Source organism: Drosophila subpulchrella, chromosome 3L (genome assembly GCF_014743375.2).
Source record: "Drosophila subpulchrella strain 33 F10 #4 breed RU33 chromosome 3L, RU_Dsub_v1.1 Primary Assembly, whole genome shotgun sequence".
Lineage (NCBI taxonomy): Eukaryota > Metazoa > Arthropoda > Insecta > Diptera > Drosophilidae > Drosophila > Drosophila subpulchrella.
In genome coordinates, this window is record NC_050612.1 from 5,883,370 (window position 1) to 5,907,188 (window position 23,819).

General features: G+C 42.1%; 3 protein-coding genes across 3 annotated transcripts in view; 2 read left to right on the forward strand and 1 right to left on the reverse strand.

The window, feature by feature from the left end:
• Positions 1–6,039, reverse strand: part of LOC119555158 — a gene marked incomplete at its 3' end in the record, with an annotated part of 98,111 nt that extends 92,072 nt beyond the window's left edge. The window contains 1 exon segment of the mRNA XM_037866386.1: positions 5,981–6,039. Coding sequence (XP_037722314.1) covers positions 5,981–6,039 — 59 coding nt within the window.
• LOC119552888 (frizzled-2) overlaps positions 1–9,112 on the forward strand; it is a 99,374-nt gene extending 90,262 nt beyond the window's left edge. Inside the window, exon 7 of the mRNA XM_037862795.1 lies at positions 6,820–9,112. Coding sequence (XP_037718723.1) covers positions 7,006–9,090 — 2,085 coding nt within the window. The 5' untranslated portion in view covers positions 6,820–7,005 and the 3' untranslated portion in view covers positions 9,091–9,112. The remainder of the gene's footprint in view (positions 1–6,819) is intronic.
• Positions 9,095–11,212, forward strand: LOC119552889 (acanthoscurrin-2-like). The gene has a single exon (XM_037862796.1). It carries the CDS (start codon positions 9,118–9,120, stop codon positions 9,433–9,435), a length of 318 nt encoding a protein of 105 aa, XP_037718724.1. The 5' UTR covers positions 9,095–9,117; the 3' UTR covers positions 9,436–11,212.
• Positions 11,213–23,819: the final 12,607 nt, after the last annotated feature.

The window sequence follows — 23,819 nt, forward strand, 5'->3', positions numbered from 1 at the left end:
CCAGTACAATATATGTTAGACTCAGAAGTATTAAAAAAAGAATATCTTATTATACACAGGAAAAATAGTTGTATACAAGTTTGACATAAGGAACAATATTGTGAATTTTTAAAATAATTTATTTCATTTAAATCACTTTAATATGGCATTTCAGGTGTCTAAAAGTATGCAACAATATATTTTAAGCTAAGAAGTACAATGAATTCATTAAAAAGATGAATATTCCTTTTCACTGCATTCTTTAAGACACCTAAAAATACATAATTTGCCATTTTTACATTTTTAATTATTATAAAATTTTTTTTCTAAAATTCAAAGAATAAAAAACATTGCAACTTTTTTTCTGTGCATGGTCACCCCTCTGGTTTTGCCCTTTTGGACGTTCCACTCGCTTTCTGCGGTGTCACTTAGTCCGCCGTAAGAGTTTTTGGTTCAAAACAAGGACAACGACGGAAAAAAAACAAGGACAAGGAATATTCAATAATAGCAAACCCTAAACGACAGAATCAACCCCTCGAAAGAACCCATCCCTTGCTTCTGTATTTCCTTAGGGGTGCAGGGTGGTTACCAAAAATATACAGGAACTGTTTGACATTTGCAAATCGTTTTGCGTGAAGTGCCCGCCGGATTTCCCCGATCTCCGAGGATCTGTTACTTGTGCATTTACCATAATCCGTCAAAGGAGCCAAATGAAGCCTCCCGAGGGGCAGGGAAATCTGCGGAAAATGAGATAGATGCACAGTCAGCGGAGCCGGGATGGCGTCCACTTAATTAAAACTTAATTGTGAAGTCAGAGGACTCACAGCGGTTAAGCACGGTCCAAAAAACTATGCAAAAAAGCATTTAATGATGGGCCACATGCACAAACAATTTGCATTCTGCTAAAACTTTCACAAAGCAACAAAAGCCGACGAACATCAAAGGGCGAAACCGTTGGAAAGAGTGCTCCAGAACCGCTTTTAAAAAAATGTTGCAAAAGTGTGACAGCAAAAACAGGCGGGCAAAAAAAAACACGTTTAAATGTCAATGATTTTAATGGGCGGACGCTCAAAAATCTTGAGCCAGTTTTGTGTTTATTACGTTGACAAAGCTCCTCGGGGAAAAGCTCACAGGAGGCCCAAGCCCCCTTTTCCCCATTTTCCGCAGCCCTTTTGCCGTTTCCCCATTTGAACTCGCTGCGTTTGTAAGGTCATGGAACTTGTCTGCATTGACTTTGAGTGGGGGGGTGGGGGTGGTTCAAACCCCCCCTTGGAAATAAAAACTTTTCATCTGCCGTCTCTTTCAGTCGCCGACTACCTGTCTCTCTCTGACCCTGCCGTGTCGACAAACTGTTTTCATTTTGCGCCGCTACGCGCTTTTTGATGCCGCCGCCAACAAGGCAAACAGTTGCTCCTGCTCCTGCTCCTGTTTTCCCCCGCTTTCCACCGAGAGTTTTTCAATTGATTTTCGCGGTTTGCTTTGGCCAAGGCCACAGCATGGGTGGCGGTTGAGGGGGGCCTGGGTTGACTGTTGCACCTGGGAGCCCTTCGAGTTTGTTGCTGCTGCTTCAACGCTTCTTTGTGCCCTGCACCTGCGCGGGGCAAGGGGGTTCCCCGAAAACGAGGAAGTACCCCCATAGAAAGTTTAAGTGCTTTGTGGTTGGCAAGTTTTTCCTTTTTGGCATTTCCACGCTCCGCTTCTTATTTTTTTCGCATTTTTCCGAGCCCCACGAGCAGCGATTTGGAGCCGTTTTGTATGAAGACCTCTTCTTTGGCGGGTCTTTTTGCCTTTGATTGATTGATTGGCCTCCATCGGGGCGATAAGTTATCGATTAGCATTCTCTTTGGCTTCCCAACGATGCTGGTTTCGGTTCGGTTTGGCTCGGTCATTGTTTGGTTAATTGCTCATCATCATTATCTTGAGTTGAATGCCGGATTTACTTCCGCCGCTTTTGTGCCCCGGTGTAAGCTGTACTTGCAAGCGATATGGGCAGTTAAAAGTTTATAACTTGGGTGAGTTGGGGCCGTGATTCTTTGACAGCCACTCCATCAGCTTAAAATCTTTCCAGGGCTCTTCCTTGAATAATGAACATTAAATGCAACAGATAATCAGGGGACCCTTTTATACCCAAACACAGAGAGAAAATGTTCTAAAAAACAGAACGACATTTTTCAAGTTGAAAATGTTTTTATTGTCCTTGAATCAAGTTAAATTGGAGTTATTTACATTGTATATCTCAAGAACTAAACTATAAGACTAGTCAGTAGTGTATACTTATTAAAAAGTTGTTAAATAAACGCAATTTAGCTTTTCTCTTCTTACCATTTCGTTCTTATATTGAGAACATTGATAACTAAGAACGAATTTTCTCAATTCAAGAACAATGTCCTTGAATATTTCTCTCTGTGAAGAAAAAGAAATAGTATGATTAAATTTATTATCCATTCTATCTAGATACGTGGCGTATATCTTTTATATTTTCAATGATACTTAATAAATTTACCATGCTAATATCAAACTTATGCCCATGTGCTTTTTCCGGTGTACGTTTAGTAACTCAAAGGAACAAGCATTAATTTTTAATCAACCACTAAATAGTATACAACACATCTTCTTAGATTCTCGGAATACTGCAAATGAGATCATTCCTTTGAGACCTTACTCGCTCCGAGATTCCCACCTTCTCGGAAACCCACACCTCGAGCGGTTTGTTTGCCATGGGTGACGACTGTACTTCGAGGAGCCAGCCACACTTGCTACTTATTTGCTCGTTGGTGTCGTCTTCCCGCTGAGTCTTCGGCTTGTTTGTTTAATTAAAACAGTCAGGTTGTCGCTGCAGTTGGTTTTTCTGCTGGCCATGTTGCTGGCGGGCTACCAACTTTGGTAACAGCTTCCGCCCGACGACCTCTTTAGCGCATCGAAGCGCAGCCATCCACCGATCGGATCGGCTCGGATCGGGGATCTCTCTTTTCCCCCACATCTCTGCATTCTCGAGTCTTTGGCAAACATGGTCGGGCCAGGAAAGTCGAGGCTCGGTCCCCAATCCGGTCGAGAGCTTGGACAAACATCGTTGAGACTGGCTGGCAGCGTGATTTTGTATAATTCTTCCAGCGGAATGATTGGCAAAAAGCCATGCATTCGGGGCGAGTAATAATTTGTTACTCGTAACGAGCTTGTAGCGTCTGAGCCGCACGCTTGTTAACAATTAAATAAACAATATGAGTCTGCACTAAATGCGATGAGGCTGGGGAGAAACAACAAATCATTAAGCAAACACGGTCCCGTCGATCGGCCAAATACAAACATTTAGCTACCACTCGAAGTGGCGGAGACTGGGCCTGAGAAGCTTGCGGAATCTGGGAGAATCTGGGAGAAGCGATCCATTCGTCACCGCCACTTGAGACATTTTTCTCTATTAAAAATAATATTTACGCATTCTGCTTATTTCTTTTTCCTCTTTTTCCCTCGCTCCACTCGAAAGAAGCACGTTTGCTATTATTTCCAGGCCATTTCCCATGAACACATCCACCTATTAGTGGTAGTTGTCGGCCGGCAATCAGAACCCAGGGTCGGACCCAAAAGGAGCCCAAGATCCCTCGTATACTTGCACACCATGCCCAACCACTTGAGGCTTTAATAACCAGAGCGAGCTGTATTGGCCACCACACTCTCCACTGGCCAAATGTGGAAGCCGTTGTGAACGTGGCTTTCCATATCCAAACCCATGTACGCATTTTCTTTTCTTTTCCATTTCGCCTGGTCGAGTCTGCCATTTTAGTCACGTTCGCTGCATTTCAATATGATTTTCCTGCGTCGGACAAACCAATTAGACTTTTCCCTCTTTCCGTTCGGTGATTGTCGCATTGTTTCGGCTTAAGGCTAATTTTCACTCTCGGTTGCGAAAAGTGCTTAATGTCACCGAAGAGGGCACATGTTAATTTTGTGGGATAGGCTTGGGATAAAGGGAAGTTACAGCTTTAGTTTTTCCTAGGAAACAATTTGTACAGTCGATTGAGCCAAGTTTAGCAAGCTTGAGGCACCTGTGTTATATTTAAGAACTCCTTCGAAGACACCATTTTAGTTATAGATATTTGCTTTTTCTTGAACTTCCTAATTTTGAATTTGACTTGAACTTAACTTTGAATTAATATACACCCAGAAAAATTGAGAAAAGAAAAAGGTCAGGATAGAGTGTTCTCTCACTTGTTCGAAAAGAAACGTTCTTGAAATCAAGACGAAAGTACTCTCAAGTTTGTTTTTCGAGATGAAACAAACTTGAACTAGAGATGAAAGTAGTTTGATTCGAGGCGAAAGTAAACTTGAAAACGGAGAACACTGCACCTAGATTTTTAACTTCAACTCAGTTTAGAGGTCGGGAAACTAATTATCCTCTTTAATTGTAACAAATACATGACTTTAAATACTTTGTTGCCTTTACCCACTTATGCATAACCACTCTTAGACCTTGATTAGTGACAGCTCACCTAGCTGTACTCGATTCCCATTTGCTGAATCTGCCATTCGAGTAGGAGAACGTTGCGTAAGCATCACCGCAACCGATAGACGCCTCCATCTATCCCCAGTTCGTATAGATTGTATTCGCTGTAATCGATAGCCGCCTCACGCCTGGCATTGTTTCTCACGATCCGATTGCCCGGGGCCCACATTTCGATATTGGATTTCAACGTTTATTTTTGGCGCTACCCTCGAGTTGTAATCACAACACTTGGGCTCGGGCTTTCCGTCCCGCCCACGCTGTCCTAGAAACATTTTCCGTGGCGTATTTACTTAATTATTTTGAAGTGCTCGGCAAACATTTTAACACGAAAAATGTTTCAGTGAGAGCCGCACTCTGAAACTTATTTTCGGGGTTGTATCGGTCGGGTGGACGGGGCGAAATTCTGATGGACGCCGACTAACGCACACAAATGTTATTAATTAAAATGTCATTCATTCAGAAAAACAATGGAAGGACTTTCAGCGCCGAACAAAGGAGTTGGGGAGTGTAAAGTGGGGAGGCAGGACGAGTCCGTGTTTTATTTGCAGCTGTTGTTGACAGTTTTCCAAGAGCCGAGAGCTAAGCTGGCTGCAAAGCTTTAAAGCTGCTGCTTTTCCCCGGACCACACGCAGCTGAGATCCCAAACTGAAACTGAAGCTGGCCGCAAAGCCGCAAATATGTATGTCACTTGACACTTGCTAAAAACTGTATATAGTATGTCGTAGATAAATTTCGTGACTTTGGGCGCTCAGAAGCACAGAAGCTGCTGGCGAGTAAATTGCCCTTCACTTCAGTCCGTCCAGCTGTCAATTTTTGGTATCTCAGACCCGAGTATCTTTGCCTGTGGAGCAGCTGCCGGCCGAGTTGACCACAAACCGCTGGCATCGATATCGCCAGCTGCCATTCCATAGTTATTCCCCCAAAAAAAGGTGTCACCCATATAATATTTATTATCCAGCCGGCGGTGCGGGGAAACTTGACTTGATGGGTGGCTTCGCAGCCTCCATTTTGAATGGGCTTCAAGTGAGCAATTGTCTTGAATTAATTCCTGCCTCATCACATCCAATCCATCAGCGTTTCACACCCTTCTTCAGATGGGAACCAAAGCAAACACTTTGATCAAGCACGCACTGAGGGAAAAACTGGGGTCTCTAATACAGACAGATTTGGTGATTGGTCAGACTAACAAAGACTTGACTTAAAACAATATATATACAGTTGAACTTTAGTAACTCAAACTTCAAGGACTTTATAGGTGAAAGTTTTTAGTTTTAAAGGAAATAGATAGTATCTCAGTCCTTAGAACTCTAATCTCTCACTCTTTTGTAGTGCCGACCGTTAGAGTAATGGAAGTTCGACTGTAATCTTACTAAAAGAAAGGAGATCTTTAAAACCATTTATAACTAAAACTAAACACTCCTTCTTTTGTATAGAATTTTCTCTGTCTGCACTGGAACCATGCGTTCGCAGCCAGCAGACGCCGTCAAATTTAATAAAACTCACTGATTTTGATTGATGCGGCTCTTGGTCAGCAGCAGTTCCCGATTCTGAATCAGAACCATCAGCAGGGACAGCCCTGAAGCGTCAGCAAATATTGGCGGAAGGGTTGACACTCAATGGGGAGTGGGGAAAGCGGGAAGCCGGGGTGTTTGGTGGGTGAAGTGCTCGAGTGCTTGACATGTGACATGGACATGTCGTCCAAGTGTCGCGGCGCTCAATTGAAACAAATGAAGCGCGAAAGTTCTCCAGGGAGCGAATCAGAATCAGAAACAGGAAAGAGCAGTTTCTACTTGTCGCCGCCTCATCAGCGATCAACTATAACGACTACGGCCATCTCTTTCCCTCCATGTGACGTCTGTTGGAAAATGTATGGAGGAAAATCAGTTGAATTTGGGCAGTCGGCTCGTTGAAAGCTAAAAATAACTTCAAATATCGGTCGAACATGTGCAGGTTAAAGACAAACACTATCAGGATCTGACTTCGTTATCACGCAAGCTGTAAATAGAATGATTTAATGATCATAAATTGAAGTGTTGTGAAGTTCGAAATACCATATATATTTATAACCATGAAATTTTGGGAGGAGTATAAATCTCTCAGTGAATATCAGTGGATTTCAGATCTTTCATTCTATACAAACATTTATCCCTTAAGTTTGTAAATAACTTTGTAGTTCTGTTGATCTGACTTCCGTATCACAAAAATCATAAGCTTGGAACTTTAATGATCATAAGTTTAAGTGTTGTGACTTCAGAAATATAATATTGTATTGTAAAAACATTGTTCTTTAAAGTCACTGTTTAAGCTGAAACTAACCAGACATCCTTTCCCTTTTCTTCCAGTTAGACCACGCCGTTTGTAGAGCGTTGACGATTTGACGCGGAGCTGTGTCTGGAAGGAAACGCGACCGCTTTTCCGGCTCTCGAGGCGCCTCCACGCGGAGTGAGGTGCACGCGCAGAGAAGGTCAGCCAGCAACGACCCCGAGTGGTCCCAACTCACCCAATCGAACTAAGCTAAGACGCACAAGATGAGACAAAACCGACTGAAGGTCCTGACCCTGGGACTCGTCCTGCTCCTCACATCCTGCCGAGCGGACGGGCCGCAGCACAGTGCGGATCACGGCATGGGCATGGGCATGGGTGGACACGGCCTGGACGCGAGTCCCGCGCCCGGCTACGGAGTGCCAGCCATCCCCAAGGACCCCAACCTGCGGTGCGAGGAGATCACCATACCCATGTGCCGGGGCATCGGCTACAACATGACCTCCTTCCCCAACGAGATGAACCACGAGACCCAGGACGAGGCGGGCCTGGAGGTGCACCAGTTCTGGCCCCTGGTGGAGATCAAGTGCTCGCCGGACCTCAAGTTCTTCCTGTGCAGCATGTACACGCCCATCTGCCTGGAGGACTACCACAAGCCGCTGCCCGTCTGCCGCAGCGTCTGCGAGAGGGCCCGCTCCGGGTGTGCGCCCATCATGCAGCAGTACAGCTTCGAGTGGCCGGAGCGGATGGCCTGCGAGCACCTGCCCATCCACGGCGACCCCGACAACCTGTGCATGGAGCAGCCCTCCTACACGGAGGCGGGCAGTGGCGGCAGCTCGGGCGGCTCGGGTGGCTCGGCCGGCGGCTCCGGCTCCGGTGGCAAGCGGAAGCAGGGAGGCAGTGGCTCAGGTGGTTCCGGAGCTGCCGGTGGAGGTGGATCCACCTCGTCGAAGCCCTGTCGCGGACGCAATTCAAAAAACTGCCAAAATCCCCAAGGAGAAAAGGCAAGCGGAAAAGAGTGCAGCTGCTCGTGCCGCTCCCCACTCATCTTCCTGGGGAAGGAGCAGCTGCTGCAGCAGCAGCAGGCGCAGATGCCCATGATGCACCATCCGCACCACTGGTACATGAACCTCACTGTCCAAAGGATCGCCGGCGTGCCAAGCTGCGGCATTCCGTGCAAGGGGCCCTTCTTCAGCAACGACGAAAAGGACTTCGCCGGCCTCTGGATCGCCCTGTGGTCGGGCCTGTGCTTCTGCAGCACGCTCATGACCCTAACGACATTCATCATCGACACGGAAAGGTTTAAGTACCCCGAGCGGCCCATCGTCTTCCTCTCCGCCTGCTACTTCATGGTGGCCGTGGGCTACCTGTCGCGCAACTTCCTCCAGAACGAGGAGATCGCCTGCGACGGCCTGCTGCTGCGCGAGAGCTCCACGGGCCCCCACTCCTGCACCCTGGTCTTCCTGCTCACCTACTTCTTCGGCATGGCCTCCTCCATCTGGTGGGTGATCCTCAGCTTCACCTGGTTCCTGGCCGCCGGCCTCAAGTGGGGCAACGAGGCGATCACCAAGCACTCGCAGTACTTCCACCTGGCCGCCTGGCTGATACCCACCGTCCAGTCGGTGGCCGTGCTCCTGCTCTCGGCGGTGGACGGCGACCCCATACTGGGCATCTGCTACGTGGGCAACCTCAACCCCGACCACCTGAAGACCTTCGTGCTGGCCCCGCTCTTCGTCTACCTGGTGATCGGCACCACCTTCCTGATGGCCGGCTTTGTGTCCCTCTTCCGCATCCGGTCGGTGATCAAGCAGCAGGGCGGCGTGGGCGCCGGCGTCAAGGCGGACAAGCTGGAGAAGCTGATGATCCGCATCGGGATCTTCTCGGTGCTCTACACGGTGCCGGCCACCATCGTGATCGGCTGCTATCTGTACGAGGCGGCCTACTTCGAGGACTGGATCAAGGCCCTGGCCTGTCCCTGTGCCCAGGTGAAGGGTCCCGGCAAGAAGCCCCTCTACTCGGTGCTGATGCTCAAGTACTTCATGGCCCTGGCCGTCGGCATCACCTCGGGCGTGTGGATCTGGTCGGGCAAGACCCTGGAGAGCTGGCGACGCTTCTGGCGGAGGCTGTTCGGAGCGCCCGATCGCACGGGCGCCAACCAGGCGCTGATCAAGCAGCGACCACCGATTCCGCATCCGTACGCCGGCTCCGGAATGGGAATGCCCGTGGGCTCGGCGGCGGGCTCCCTGCTGGCCACGCCCTACACCCAGGCGGGCGGCGCATCGGTGGCCTCCACCAGCCACCACCACCTGCACCACCACGTTCTCAAGCAGCCGGCGGCCAGCCACGTATGACATGGAGAGTCGGGGGGAGCATCGACCATGGGCGGCGGTGGCGGCGGGGGTGGCGGCAGCACCATAGGCGGCGGCACCCTGGGCCACGGCACCGCGATGAGCAGCAGCACGGTCGGCATGGGCCCTCTCCCCGGCACCCTGATGCACGGCGCCTCCGGCGGCGGCGTGGGCGTGGGCGGAAACCCTGGCAACGTGTACGGCAACGGGAACAACGGAGTGGGCGGCCAGAACACAGCCCCGGGCTCCGTGATCGACTCGCGGGCCGTGTCCGTGGTGGTCACGCTGCCCGGCGGTCCGGGTGCCCAGCATCCTGGCCAGGCGCTCAGCGACTACGGTCCCATATAGTTAATGGTACGCCCTCCGGACACCGCGCACTGGGTCTCGACCAGCAGTTTCAGCCAGCTGTAGCCGCTCAAGGTGGTCGACTCGCACGCCCGGCCTCTGTCTCACTCGCACTCTTAGGCTCTCGCTCGCACCCTCCATCCCCGTCTCGCTCGCTCCCGCTGCCTGGGCCACCACGGCAAAGGTTTTGAAGAAATGCCATATAATTCGAGTAGCCGTAGTTTGTCTGTTGAGTGGAAAGCGCAAAAAGAGCGTCTGTTTCTGTTTCCAATTCTGGTCGAACTTGGCGGAATCGGAAGTCAAGAAGTTTCTAAAAAATATTTCGAAAATTCCCTATCGATTTACATTTACTTTTTCACACAGAAAATGATAGAAGTCGTTTAAGGACGAAAGGATTTCCAAGACATAATACTTAAGGTTACATTTTTGCTTGGAACCAGACTTTTTCAAAATCAAAGTACATTTATCCTATACTTTATAAATTTATGTGTTTAAAAGCTCACCGATTACCATTCCGCCAAACTGTTTATGAGTTGGAATTCGAAACAAGGACGAAAGTAACCATTACACATGTGGTAAGCAACCGATCTGCGCACAAGATTCTAGTCCAAAAAAAACCTTTGTCTTTAAAAGCAGATGAGCAAAGAGCTCAGGCGTAGCGAAAGAACGATCGAATCCAGTTGAAGCGCGTTTGTTCCACCTGCCATTAACTACTTTCCTAACGACATATTTATAACGTCACCTTTTCCGTTGTTACTCCCTTCCACAAACACTTTCCTCAACGAAATAGACTGAGAAACGCAAATCCAATTAAGTAACCGCCACGTAGAGCACTCGGGGGCAAAGTAGCGAGCGGAATCTGCCCACACTGCCAAGTCAGAGCCACGAGCCATATTTCGAAATTACAACTAACTTTTAATCAAACTAACTACACTATTAACCTTAACCTAACCGTAAACATTAAACATTACGAACGCATAAAAAATTAAATACAAAAAACACTTCGAATGCCCGTAGGAAGTTAGTTGCGAATTTAGGGTTGTCGCATTATCAAAGAGCAGGCAGTCAGTGTTGCCAGATACCATTTGTAAATTATTTAACGTAACCTAAGGCATTACCCAACACTAAGTTTTGTACATATTTTCGAACCGCGCCTAGTTTGTAAAAGTCTTTTTGTTCAGAGATAAGGGATTCCCTGAAACTAAAATATATATATAAATATAGTAACTTGCATTTCAGCATCAAAAGCAACTCTGCATTTAAGCTCAACAATTGAATTTAATTTTTACACACAAAACCCAAAAAAGAAAAGTACTACCAAATCCTTCTCCCCCATCACCATACGAATAAATGAGTAAATGGAAATTGCCAACTTTTGCAGCCGATGCAGGGCATTTTTTTGCATTTATAAAAGAAGCAAAAATAAAAATTGTATAAAGCTAAAACTTTTATATAAGAGTATTAAATTAAATGTAACCTTAGTTGTAAGCAAAACCAGAAGAAAATGGCAAGCAAAAGCAAAACGAAATATCTATCAAGCATTAAAAACTATTGTATTTAAATTTAATATTTATATTACATGGTAAAAGCAACAATTTAACTGTTAGCATTTCAAACCATTTCACATACGAAACAAAACAAGAAAGAAGGGATTAACTTTATATTAGAAATTATATGATATAGCAACAACTATGTGTGTAATGTTTTTTAGCAACTATAACTATTTCTATACACAAAACGAAAAAATGCAAAAGCTGTAATAAAAACAATATACAAAATATTTCAGTTTTGAGTTACTTTCTTATCGTTTTAACATGATTTCCTTATGCATGACAAGTAAGTATTTTCCCTTGCGTTGCTTTGTTTATTCATTTCTTGTTTATTTTTTATTGATTTTTCGCACTTACAAGAGAATCCCTCGAACACTTATACGTATCATTAAAACGAAGCTCTCCAAGTTAAGCAAACAAAAGCAGAAAACAAAAACCAAAAAAGAGTAATCATTAATTAGCTAATTTCTCTACAAGACGTACAATGTTTAATAAACATATTATACATATTGAACGCAAAAAAAACCAATACAACCATTTACGCGTACTATTTGATGTTGTTAATAAGCTTAAAAAATATTGCTAGCTAGTAGCGTTTAGTTTAGTTCTCTCAGAGAAAGTTGGATCCCCAAAAGGACTTTTGCATTTCTCAAACTTTAGTTCAAGGCGTACATAGCAAACGCTTTTATCTATGAATACCAAATATTAAAGGCTAAAGAGTGTAACGAATATACGTAAATGGAAATCCAAATGAATTGAAGTGGTAAAATGTAAAAATAACTAATGCAAATATAATTCTCGACTCCAAACATTTTCCGTTAATTTTTTGTGATTGAAAACTAATTTACTAAATTGATGAAACGAAATTGATTGCAATTTGCGAATGTATACGATTTTTTAATTTTAAAAAGAAAATATTTCACTATGGAGTGGATTATAGATTGATAGGTCATGATAGGAGAGGATTGAAAGCTGGGCGGTGATTGATGGATTAGTTGAAGACACACGGAAACCAGAAACTTGACGTCAAGTGTAGTTGTGAATTGTATTTTGTGAAATGTAATTTAATAATAAAATAAATGAAAACCGAAGGCAAATTATATATACACTACATATTTATATGAAGCGAAGCGGATACGGGAAACTGGCAAGCGAATACTTTAACAAAAATTCATGCAGACATTATTTTATTTACAAACAAAATGCATTTTAAAAATATAAATCAAAACAAAAATGAAATAATGTTGTTGATTGTGAAACAATTTTTATGCACACATAAAAATATACAACAGCAACTCAAGTCAAAAATCAAATGCGTTAACGACAACAAAATATACGAAAAAGCAGCAGCAACAACAATAATATTAAATACATTTGTAATTGAAAGAGAAAAACCATTTAAAATAAAATTTAACAACGTAAGATGCCCACTTTATTTTTATGGGAACGGGCGAAGTAATGTCCTGATGTTCAATCAAGGACAGGTCAATGGATTTGGTAAAGGCCTACCGCCGAGCTGAACTTTAACTTTAAAGTTAAAACATTTAAAAAGAGTTTCACTTGGAATTCTTTAATTTTTAAACCTATTTTGATCAGTGGTGATTTTCTGAAAAATGATTGGCTTGAGTTTACCCAATGAATGGTCTGAAACTCTTGGTACCACGTGGAACCTAATTGGAACTTTTCTAGTTATGAAAATTAAAACAATCAAATACAACACGACTTAAAATAAAGATCCAAAAGTTGGTTAGGTTACCTGCAATTTGGGGTCACCTCTTAAGAGAATACGATACAATTTTTATCGATGGAGAGGCCAAAAGAAACAACGACGTGTGCTTAATTTTGCTTTTTTTAAGGAGGATCCTAAGGGTTAGGAACATTTAAATACCTTAAGACTCGGTTATGTCCATGTACATAAAACTGTTATACTATATTAAATTAGAGGAAATGACTGGGTCACGTTTGACATAGAACAACTTTAAAGAACATAACATCTAATATACATGCTAAACCAAATTTTATCTTCACATGGTAAAAGACAAACGCAAGCTCAACGTAAAACAATTTCGTTAAAAAATGTTGTGACGAAAAATCTTTTAAGTTGACTGAAACACGCTCAAAAAATTCGATATGTGATGCGAAAATATGTTTCAGTGGAAGCTAGTTATAACTTACGGGGATAATGTTTTAAAAGGCCAAAGAGAGGCGCCTCTCTGTGGAGAAACTATAAAGCTGTTCGCTAATGTGGTCTACAGAACTGCTTTCTGCCAAGCAGTTTGTAAAATAAATGTAAGAATTTGAATTGAAAAAGGTAGGAAACTTGATTTACTGCCGTAGTGAAGACTTAACCCCGATTTTAAGATTCTTAGAACTATAATTTTTCATTTAAATTTTCTAGCGTTGCTACTAGCAAATTAAAAATGTCCGTGTTGTCAGACCGAAAAAATTCGATTTTCTAACAGAAATGTTAAGATGTATCAAAATCTAACAGAAAATTCTTAACATTTCTGTTAGAAAATCGGTGAAATCTAACATTTGATCGCGCCAATGTGGTAGAAAAGGGAAACTGGACTTAAGAGAGGAGCGCCCTCTAGGGAGTTGGTTTGGGAAACTGGAGCTGTGCATTCTAAATTTTTCTCATCTTAAAATATATACCGAAATCGAAATTTATAAAAAAAGTGACTTATTGCGTACTATGTTAAAATAATAATAAGTATATTGAAAAATTGGTAGAGATTTAGTTGTAGGTTTAAGCCTAGTACTCACATCGACAAAAACCGCGAGCTAGCCATAGGAGTGAGCGAGAGGCAATAATGCGTCTAACGCTTTTCGTCGGGTCTGTTTTTCAGCGCGGTACTCAGATGAGCTAAGGAAATACCAGAAAAAATACCAGATTTTGCGAATGAATTTCGATGAACGCCATTAGCCGCGGCCCAAAGAATAGGAAATTTGATCTTTGGCGGTGTTCGTGCAAAGTAGTTAGAGAAAATTAAAAATGGAAGGAAAACCCCAAAATCGGCTGCAGGAGGTCAGTGCAGATGAAATAGGAAGCCTGGCTTCTCCAAATGTTCTTTAGCGGGCGCCCTATTTTCCTCCTCCCTATAGAAGCCAGCGGGTCCTCAAGCTCCGCTTAAGCTGGCCAAGTAGCTGATGGTGGTAGTGTCCGGAGTCCTAATGAAGAGGTCGTCGGATATCGTATTACTGATGGTTCTGCTAAAAAGATACTTATATTAGTACAACGTAACCAAATTCTTTTGGCCAGGTCTTACTTTATTTACGAGGACACGCCCGGGAGGATGTCCATGTGGAGATTGAAGTCCACTCGGCATGTTCCTTCCCACTGGGATTCTCTAGTGGATCTCCTCCAGCACTTCAACTTTTCTGCGAATTTGCCCCTGTTATGGTATTGCTTCCTGTCGGTCAAGTCCCACAATAAGGGGCAAGAAGGGGGCTTGGATTAGGCGTCCTTTTTCATCTGCACGGACCTCCTTTAACCGTTTTTAGGGTTTTTCTTCCATTTAAAATTTTTAAATTCCCCACCGCTTCTGGACGACACCGCCAAAGATTAAATTTCTTATTCTTTGGGCCGCGGCTAACGGCGTTCATCGAAAATTCACTCGCAAAATATGGTATTTTTTCTGGTATTTCCTTAGCTCATCTGAGTACCGCGCTGAAAAACAGACCCGGCGAAAAGCTTTAGCCGCCTGTTTGCCTCTCGCTCACTCCTATGGTTAGCTCGCGGTTTTCGTCGATGTGAGTACTAGGCTGTAAGCTGTTCTCCTGATCGGGATAAAAGTGTTTAATAGAGAGATAAAAGTGTTTAAACGCATAATTTAATTTAAGTCTTATAAAAAAGTGGAAAGTACAGCATAAAGGTGAGTAAAATAAAAATACAATAAATTCTTAATATTAAGGCATGTGCAGGTTTACGTTTTTATACCCGTTACTAGTAGAGTAAAAGGGTATACTAGATTCGTCAGAAAGTATGTAACAGGCAGAAGGAAGCGTTTCCGACCCCATAAAGTATATATATTCTTGATCAGGATCACTAGCCAAGTCGATTTAGCCATGTACGTCTGTCCGTCTGTCTGTCCGGATGAACGCTGAGATCTCGGAAACTATAAAAGCTAGACTATTGCGATTTGGCGTGCAGATTCCTGAGCTTTTTACGCAGCGCAAGTTTGTTTCAACAGAGTGCCGCGCCCACTCTAACGCCCACAAACCGCCCAAAACTGTGACTCCTACAGTTTTGATACTATTGGGTGGGCAAGAAAGTCATGTCGTTTTTTTTAGTAATCGTTTTTAATCTAATTTATTTACGACTAATCGAGCACCAGGGTCACACTTTTTAGTATCGTTTTAAAGCTTATTGTCTTAGGTACTATCGACGAAAATTTGGTAATTATTCGATAACATTTGTGGAAGCTATAGCAAATTAAACATGGAGGACCAAAGTGAGCATTTTCGGCATATTTTGCTTTTTTACTTCCGAAAAGGAAAAAAAGCGGTCGAAGCTCGCGAAAAATTGTGCGAAGTGTATGGTAAAGATGCCATGAGTGATCGCCAATGTCAGCGCTGGTTTGCCAAATTCAGGCTTGGAGATTTTGGAGTTAAAGACGCCCCACGTTCTGGTCGACCATCGGCCGTTTTTGACGAACAAATTCAGGCTTTGCTGGATGAAAACCGGCGCTATTCAACGCGGGAGATGTCAGAGAAGCTCAGTGTGTCGCATACAACGGTTGAAAACCATTTGAAGAAACTTGGCTACGTAAGCAAGCTCGATGTTTGGGTTCCGCATAACTTAAAGGAAATTCACCTAACTAAGCATATCAACATCTGCTATTCTCTGCTGCAACGGATTAAAAACGATCCTTTTTTGAAGCGGATCATTACTGGCGACGAAAAGTGGGTTGTTTATAATAATGTCCAACGAAAAAGATCATGGAGCAAGAAAGATGAGCCAGCCCAAGCCACATCAAAGGCCGATATCCATCAGAGGAAAGTTATGCTGTCTGTTTGGTGGAATTGGAAGGGTGTAGTGCACTTTGAGCTGCTGGGACGGAATGAAACCATCAATTCAGATGTGTACTGTCGCCAGCTATCCAATTTGGCGGAAAAAATTAAAGAAAAGGAGCCGGCACTAGCTAATCGCAAGGGTATAGTCTTTCACCATGACAACGCTAGGCCCCACACATCTTTGGTCACTCGGCAAAAATTAACGGAGCTGAATTGGGAAGTGCTACCACATCCACCTTATAGTCCGGACTTAGCACCTTCAGATTACCATTTGTTTCGCTCTCTTCAAAACTCTTTGAATGGTAAAAACTTTGATTCAGATGAGGCTGTCGAAAACCACTTGTCTCGATTCTTTGCTGGAAAAGACCAAAAGTTCTTCGAGCGCGGAATTATGCAGCTGCCCGAGAGATGGTCATTAGTGGTCGAACAAAACGGCCAATACATAATTGATTAATTATAAGTCCTGATATAAATAAATCATCTTTGAAAATATTGAAAAAAAACGACATGACTTTCTTGCCAACCCAATAGAATAAAAATTTTAACTAAAATGTATTGTTCTCATCAATACCTATCGATTGAAAAAAGTTTGCCACGCCCACTGTAACGCTCACAAGCCGCCCACAAACTTCAAAAAATCGTAAATATGAACGCAGATTTCTCGGAAAATATCAAGGATAGAGAAACGGGATTTCAGATTTAGATTCTGTAGGCTTGAGCGCAGCGCAAGTTTGTTACGCGAATATGCCACGCGTATAAAAAAACTTATCATTATACTCCTTTATGCAAGCCAAGAAACGATGTAGAACTTTTTAACTGAATTTTACCATGTACAAAATATTCTGAGAATGAATATTATTCTGCGCGAGATCGCAAACCATCGATTTTAACGCGATAACGATAGCATGAAAGGTTACGCTGTGTATTGCATTTATCTAGCGGCTGTCGTCTACCTCTATTGTACAGCTTACCTTATGATGTTAATAAATTTTTTTTCTTAAAATAGTACCTTAAATAATTGATTAAGTAATTATATATTTGGCTAGGTCCAACATCAATATGTAACGGACATAATTCGTTTAAAAGGTTTTTAGCTGTCGAAAATTTTTAGGTAAAATGCTATATTTTTAAGGCCTAAAATATTAGGCTGTTTGTGTCCTAAAAAATGTGGCAAAAAGTACAAAATTGTAACTTTTTAAGCAGTGTATGACCTAAAGATGAACTTTGAGTCCATTTTAAAATTTTTAGGTCATGCGTGACCTAAAATTTTGTCCATCTTATTTCTGGGTGTACTTACTAAATAGAAACTGAACTTGGAATTCAATTGTTATTAAGAAATGCATACTTTGTAGCGAAAGGTCAGATATTGAAATTGGAATTTAAATGAAATAATTAGAAACTAAATCGAAACGGAAATGATTTTTGAATAAATAACTAAATTGTCTGTCGAGTACTTATGTCTAACTCTTTATACGAGATGTGCTAGGAACCTTAGGGACTTAGCCACTGGACAATGCTACAGGCGAATGACATTGTCAAGGTAGGGAGGGTAAAGACTTAGGGAAAAATAACATCAAATTCCCTAACTTATTAAATTCCCAGTTGTTATTTGGCGTGTCGGCGCATAATGTCCTAGTACCATATTAACATTGTTTCATTGAAACCGCGCACTAAATAAATGTGTCAGAGTATATAGTACCTGCCAGCAGGGAAGAACCCCGACATCCGACGAACTTGAACCGAGCCTACGTTCTTTAACCGTAAGTAATTTTAAAACTGCGCAGTGCATGGCCAACTGCAAGCATTGTAGTAGATTGTGCACGTCCCACGTGTTGCGGCCAATTCCATGTGTCCTTTTTTTATATTATAGTTACAACGATGGAAAACGTTGAAGGTCCGTCTCCGAAAAGAAAGCTAGAATCATCATGTGTGTGGCAGCACTTAAAAAAACCGAGGACAAGACGAAGGCCACCTGTGTTTGTTGAGAGAAATCGTAAAAAACGGCGGGAAATACAACTAACCTAATGGACCACCTCAAACGGATTCATCCAAACTATAGTGTTTGTGAAATAGATAATCAGTCACCTAGGTTGGATAGTTACATGCAACGGAATGTACAGTATCCGTCAGAGTCCCAACAAAAAACATCATTGGATAAGTATGTAATGCTAATTATAGCACGGGACGTTCAGCCGTTTAGCATGGTTGACGACGATAGATTCCGTGATTTGATGCAGCGCATGGACGCTAAATATAAAATGACGAGCAGAGCCTATTTCAGAGACATAATGCTACCTAAGCTATACAACGAGTTGAGAAAGGATCTTGAATATGAGCTCGAAGGGGTCCAGTATGTTGCAAATACCGCGGATGGATGGATTTCCCGTGCAAATGAAGCCTATATCACAGTAACTTTCCATTTTGTGAACAAAAAGTTCAAGCTAGTTTCAGCGGCCTAAATATAAAAACCTTTCATTTAAATAAAAAACATATTTAAATTATGTTATTAAATTTAAGTATCCCGAGCTCGAAGCGCTCCGCAAGATGATGCTTCAGAGGATCGGTGTTCATTTTCTGGCCGTGGTGGGAGGAATTCATTTTCGGCAGATGCCCTTCGAGGATGTGATGACCATGATGTACCAGGATTCTTTGGGTGTCAATTCCGAGGGCGAGGTCTTATTGGCCCTAATCTGTTGGCTGGCCCATCGTCCGCAGGAAATACCAAAGCTGATGCCACAACTGATTGGGTGCGTTAGATTTGCAAAAGAAAAACAGCAGAAAAAACTGCGGGAAATACAACTAACCTAATGGACCACCTCAAACGGATTCATCTAAACTATAGTGTTTGTGAAATAGATAATCAGTCACCTAGGTTGGATAGTTACATGCAACGGAATGTAGAGTATGCGTCAGATTCCCAACAAAAAACATCATTGGATAAGTATGTAATGCTAATTATAGCACGGGACGTTCAGCCGTTAAGCATGGTTGACGACGATGGATTCTGTGTTTTGATGCAGCGCGTGGACCCTAAATATAAAATGACGAGCAGAACCTATTTCAGAGACATAATGCTACCTAAGCTGTACAACGAGTTGAGAAAGGATCTTGAAAATGAGCTCGAAGGGGTCCAGTATGTTGCAAATACCGCGGATGGATGGATTTCCCGTGCAAATGAAGCCTATATCACAGTAACTTTCCATTTTGTGAACAAAAAGTTCAAGCTAGTTTCAGCGGCCTAAATATAAAAACCTTTCATTTAAATAAAAAACATATTTAAATTATGTTATTAAATTTAAGTATCCCGAGCTCGAAGCGCTCCGCAAGATGATGCTTCAGAGGATCGGGGTTCATTTTCTGGCCGTGGTGGGAGGAATTCATTTTCGGCAGATGCCCTTCGAGGATGTGATGACCATGATGTACCAGGATTCTTTGGGTGTCAATTCCGAGGGCGAGGTCTTATTGGCCCTAATCTGTTGGCTGGCCCATCGTCCGCAGGAAATACCAAAGCTGATGCCACAACTGATTGGGTGCGTTAGATTTGCAAAAGAAAAACAGCAAAAAAAACTGCGGGAAATACAACTAACCTAATGGACCACCTCAAACGGATTCATCTAAACTATAGTGTTTGTGAAATAGATAATCAGTCACCTAGGTTGGATAGTTACATGCAACGGAATGTAGAGTATGCGTCAGATTCCCAACAAAAAACATCATTGGATAAGTATGTAATGCTAATTATAGCACGGGACGTTCAGCCGTTAAGCATGGTTGACGACGATGGATTCCGTGTTTTGATGCAGCGCGTGGACCCTAAATATAAAATGACGAGCAGAACCTATTTCAGAGACATAATGCTACCTAAGCTATACAACGAGTTGAGAAAGGATCTTGAATATGAGCTCGAAGGGGTCCAGTATGTTGCAAATACCGCGGATGGATGGATTTCCCGTGCAAATGAAGCCTATATCACAGTAACTTTCCATTTTGTGAACAAAAAGTTCAAGCTAGTTTCAGCGGCCTAAATATAAAAACCTTTCATTTAAATAAAAAACATATTTAAATTATGTTATTAAATTTAAGTATCCCGAGCTCGAAGCGCTCCGCAAGATGATGCTTCAGAGGATCGGGGTTCATTTTCTGGCCGTGGTGGGGGGAATTCATTTTCGGCAGATGCCCTTCGAGGATGTGATGACCATGATGTACCAGGATTCTTTGGGTGTCAATTCCGAGGGCGAGGTCTTATTGGCCCTAATCTGTTGGCTGGCCCATCGTCCGCAGGAAATACCAAAGCTGATGCCACAACTGATTGGGTGCGTTAGGTTTGCAAAAGAAAAACAGCTTTGAAATTTAAGGATTATGGTTTTAGTTACGGCTGCCCAACCACCGGCAGCCTCTTTCAATTATCATAAGATTTGGCTTTGTAATTACTATTTACGGTGGTCAAGAAAATATTTATGTGCATAAAAACATAAATATTTCTTGTGTAGCGATGTTTTGACAATAAAATATGTTCATATAATAAATAAAATAAATATTACTTAATTGACATATACATGTTATTAAACTTCAGGACTTATATGTAAATATTTTCTCATTTTCTTCCCTATTACTTTGACCTCTATTGTAAAGTAACGGCACGCGACAGAATTTGTCCGTCCTTTTTGCACACATGCATATGTATGTATGTATACACGAAATATTTTGACACTCCGCTTCGTAGCGAGTCCGGCGATCACTGCAAAGTAAGCGGTCAGCGTGACCGAATATTTTGTATTTTTAAATACTTTTTGGTATTTTATCAGCTCTGATTTTGCTCAAAAGTATTTTAATGGTATATAGGTATTTAGTAGCATTTTTCTTAGATTTTATGGTATTATATGGTATTTTCGGTTTGGTCACACTTTAACAAATGTAAAGCTCTCTGTTTATTGAATAGCAAATCGAATCAAGTCTTAATTTTGTGAAAATCTATTAAAACAAACAAATAGTGAACATGAGTAATAAGCAAAAATATAGAGCTGAGTGGGAGACTATGCCGGAAAATCAAAAATGGCTGGGCAGGAACGCAAATAAGATGGATGCGCACTGCAAAGCGTGCCAGACGGACATTTTGAGTAGGCTGGCGTCACTTAAGCAGCATGCGGCTACACAAAAACATAAAGAAAAAATATGAAATACTTCTGTGGAAAATCAAAGGTGAGTTCTATATATGCTTTTAAATTATATGTAAATAATAACTATCCTTTTTTCAGATTTAATCGTTTTTAAAAGAGTCGGGCAACACTCTAGCTGCCTCTATTAAAAAGGCCGAAATCATGTCCGCTGCAACGATTGCTGAACACAACATATCAATCAGAGCAATGGACCATATTAGCGATGTGATCAAGCATGCGTTTCCCGATAGTGCCATTGCGCAAGGGTTTTACTGCAAACGCACCAAAACAGCTTCGCATACGTACAATGTACTGGCACCTGTGATGAAGGAGCAACTGATCTCTAGCATGAAATAAAAAACAAACATTTTTTGCAATGGGAAAAACCTTATTTTTTCTATATATAATAAGTCAATTAATATTTTTACATATTACATATTATAATTTAAATTTCCAGGCGATTTATTTGTTATGGTATTAATAGTGGTATTTTGTAAAATATGAAATAGTATTTTATAGTATATTTTTGAGACCAAATTGGTATTTCTCGTTTGGTCCGGCGCGGTCACGCTGTAAGCCTAGTACTCAGATCGGCTAAGAGTTTCACTAGTCGAAAAATCCTATTCTTTGTAGTGTGACCGAAGTTTTCAAAGTTCACCCGCAATGCATGTATCATGGTCTTACTGTAGAGGTGTCAAAACATCGATGTATTGAGACATCGATGTTTTCGATGTTTTTCACCCAAAACATCGATGATTTAAAAAATTAAAATTAAATTTTGGTAATTCTTAAATAGTCGGGCCGGAACGACCCGACTAATTAACAAATATCCATATTTAGAGGGCGATGAATCATGAATTTTGATGTAAAAATTATTTTGGGGACGCGCTTAGTTTAGCCAGGAGAAATTTTTAAAGTTTGACCAAATTGCACTTAAAAAACCGTTGGCGATCGCCGAAAACCAACAGCGGGCACGCACACAGACACACCACACACATAATTTTACGTTAATGTTAATGTTTTTGCTTTTTTCTTATTGTTTTTAATTTTTGTTTTTGTTGGTTTTATTTTTAGTAATTTGCAATGATTTAAGTTGCATTTAACATGTGTGTTTTAAACAAACACCAATAACTGTAAGTGTATCTTCACTTATACACAAAATATACATACATTTATGCCTATATGTGACAAGTATATAAATCATTTGAAATTTGCAACTCTTTAATGAATATTATGTAGCCCTGAAAAGGGTCGATTTGGTAAAGAGGCAAACTTTAAAAATTTCTCCTGGCTAAACTAAGCGCATCCCCAAAATAATTTTTACACCAAAATTCTTGGTTCATCGCCCTCTAAATACGGATTTTTGTTAATTAGTCAGGTCGTTCCGGCCCGACTATTTAAGAATTACCTACATTTTTTTAATTATTAAAATGAACACTTGTGGTTGTATTACAAATAGAAAACAAAACATTTATTCACTTGGTGTTTTAGACTGAGAGAGAGATCATGATCTCCGAATCATTTCTTATAACTAAATTAAAAATTTTTAAGAAAACTATAATTTTTGTTAATAAACATAAGTTTGTCGACGACGTCAGGCTTTAGGCGCGTCCTGCGGTCAGAAATAATTTGCCCCGCCTTGCTGAAGGCTCTTTCTGACTCGCAGGAAGTGGCAGGGATACATATAAATTTTTTGACCACTTCTTTAAAGGGCGACATACTGTTCGACGATTCCTGAAAGTATAATAAATTAATAAAAATAATGACAAAACAATTTAGAAACTTACCTTCCAATATTGCAACGGCTCGCACACTTCGGCCTCATTTGAAGTTTCAATATGCTGCCTGAGCATAACTATGGCTTCGGAGCGCACCGTGCTATTTTTGGCAATCCTTGTTACTCTTCGGGATTCGTAAGGAGCGAAACGTTCCGCAAAGCGTCCATCAATAGCATCAAAGGCTAGTATGACCTCTGGTGTTTTAAAACTGTCCTTTAAGCTAGTTATTTGAATTGGCATTTCGCTAATAATAGGAATAATCAAAGATATCGTGGGGTACTTTCCACCCGAAATCTTTTTTGTCGCTTTGTCGAAAGGACTCAATAACGTGCACAGTTCTCCTAAGATCTCGAGATCCTCTGACACAAAGGGCAAAGGGGCCTTTGCAGTGCCCAGCAAAGCAATGGTTAGTGCATCCTTAGTGGCCAAAATTCGTTCAATCATATGGTACGCACTGTTCCATCTGGTCGGTACCTCTTGAATTAGAGTTAGGGGGTCTGTGCAATTTTGAGCCACCTTAAACTTGGCCATGGTCGTGGAACTCCGCTTAATAAATGCCACTATCGATTTGCATTTGGTGAGTACAGGGCGAAGAATTTCCATTTTAAGGATTTCTTGCACAAGCAAATTAATTGTGTGTGCAAAACACGGAAGGTGCTTCAGAGACATATCCTCGCACGCCTTCTTGATTGTCGCGTCGTTATCCGTCACAATACTTAAGACTTAAGAGATTTAGCTACGTTCGCTGCTAAGTGATTAGTGGGCGTCGCAAGTGTTGCTGTTGACAAAACTGCTGTAATCAGCTCAAAGTTTTTGTTTACGAAATGGCAAGTTACGGTTATATATGCTTCATTCGCCAGGGAAGTCCATCCGTCAGTTGTGATTGC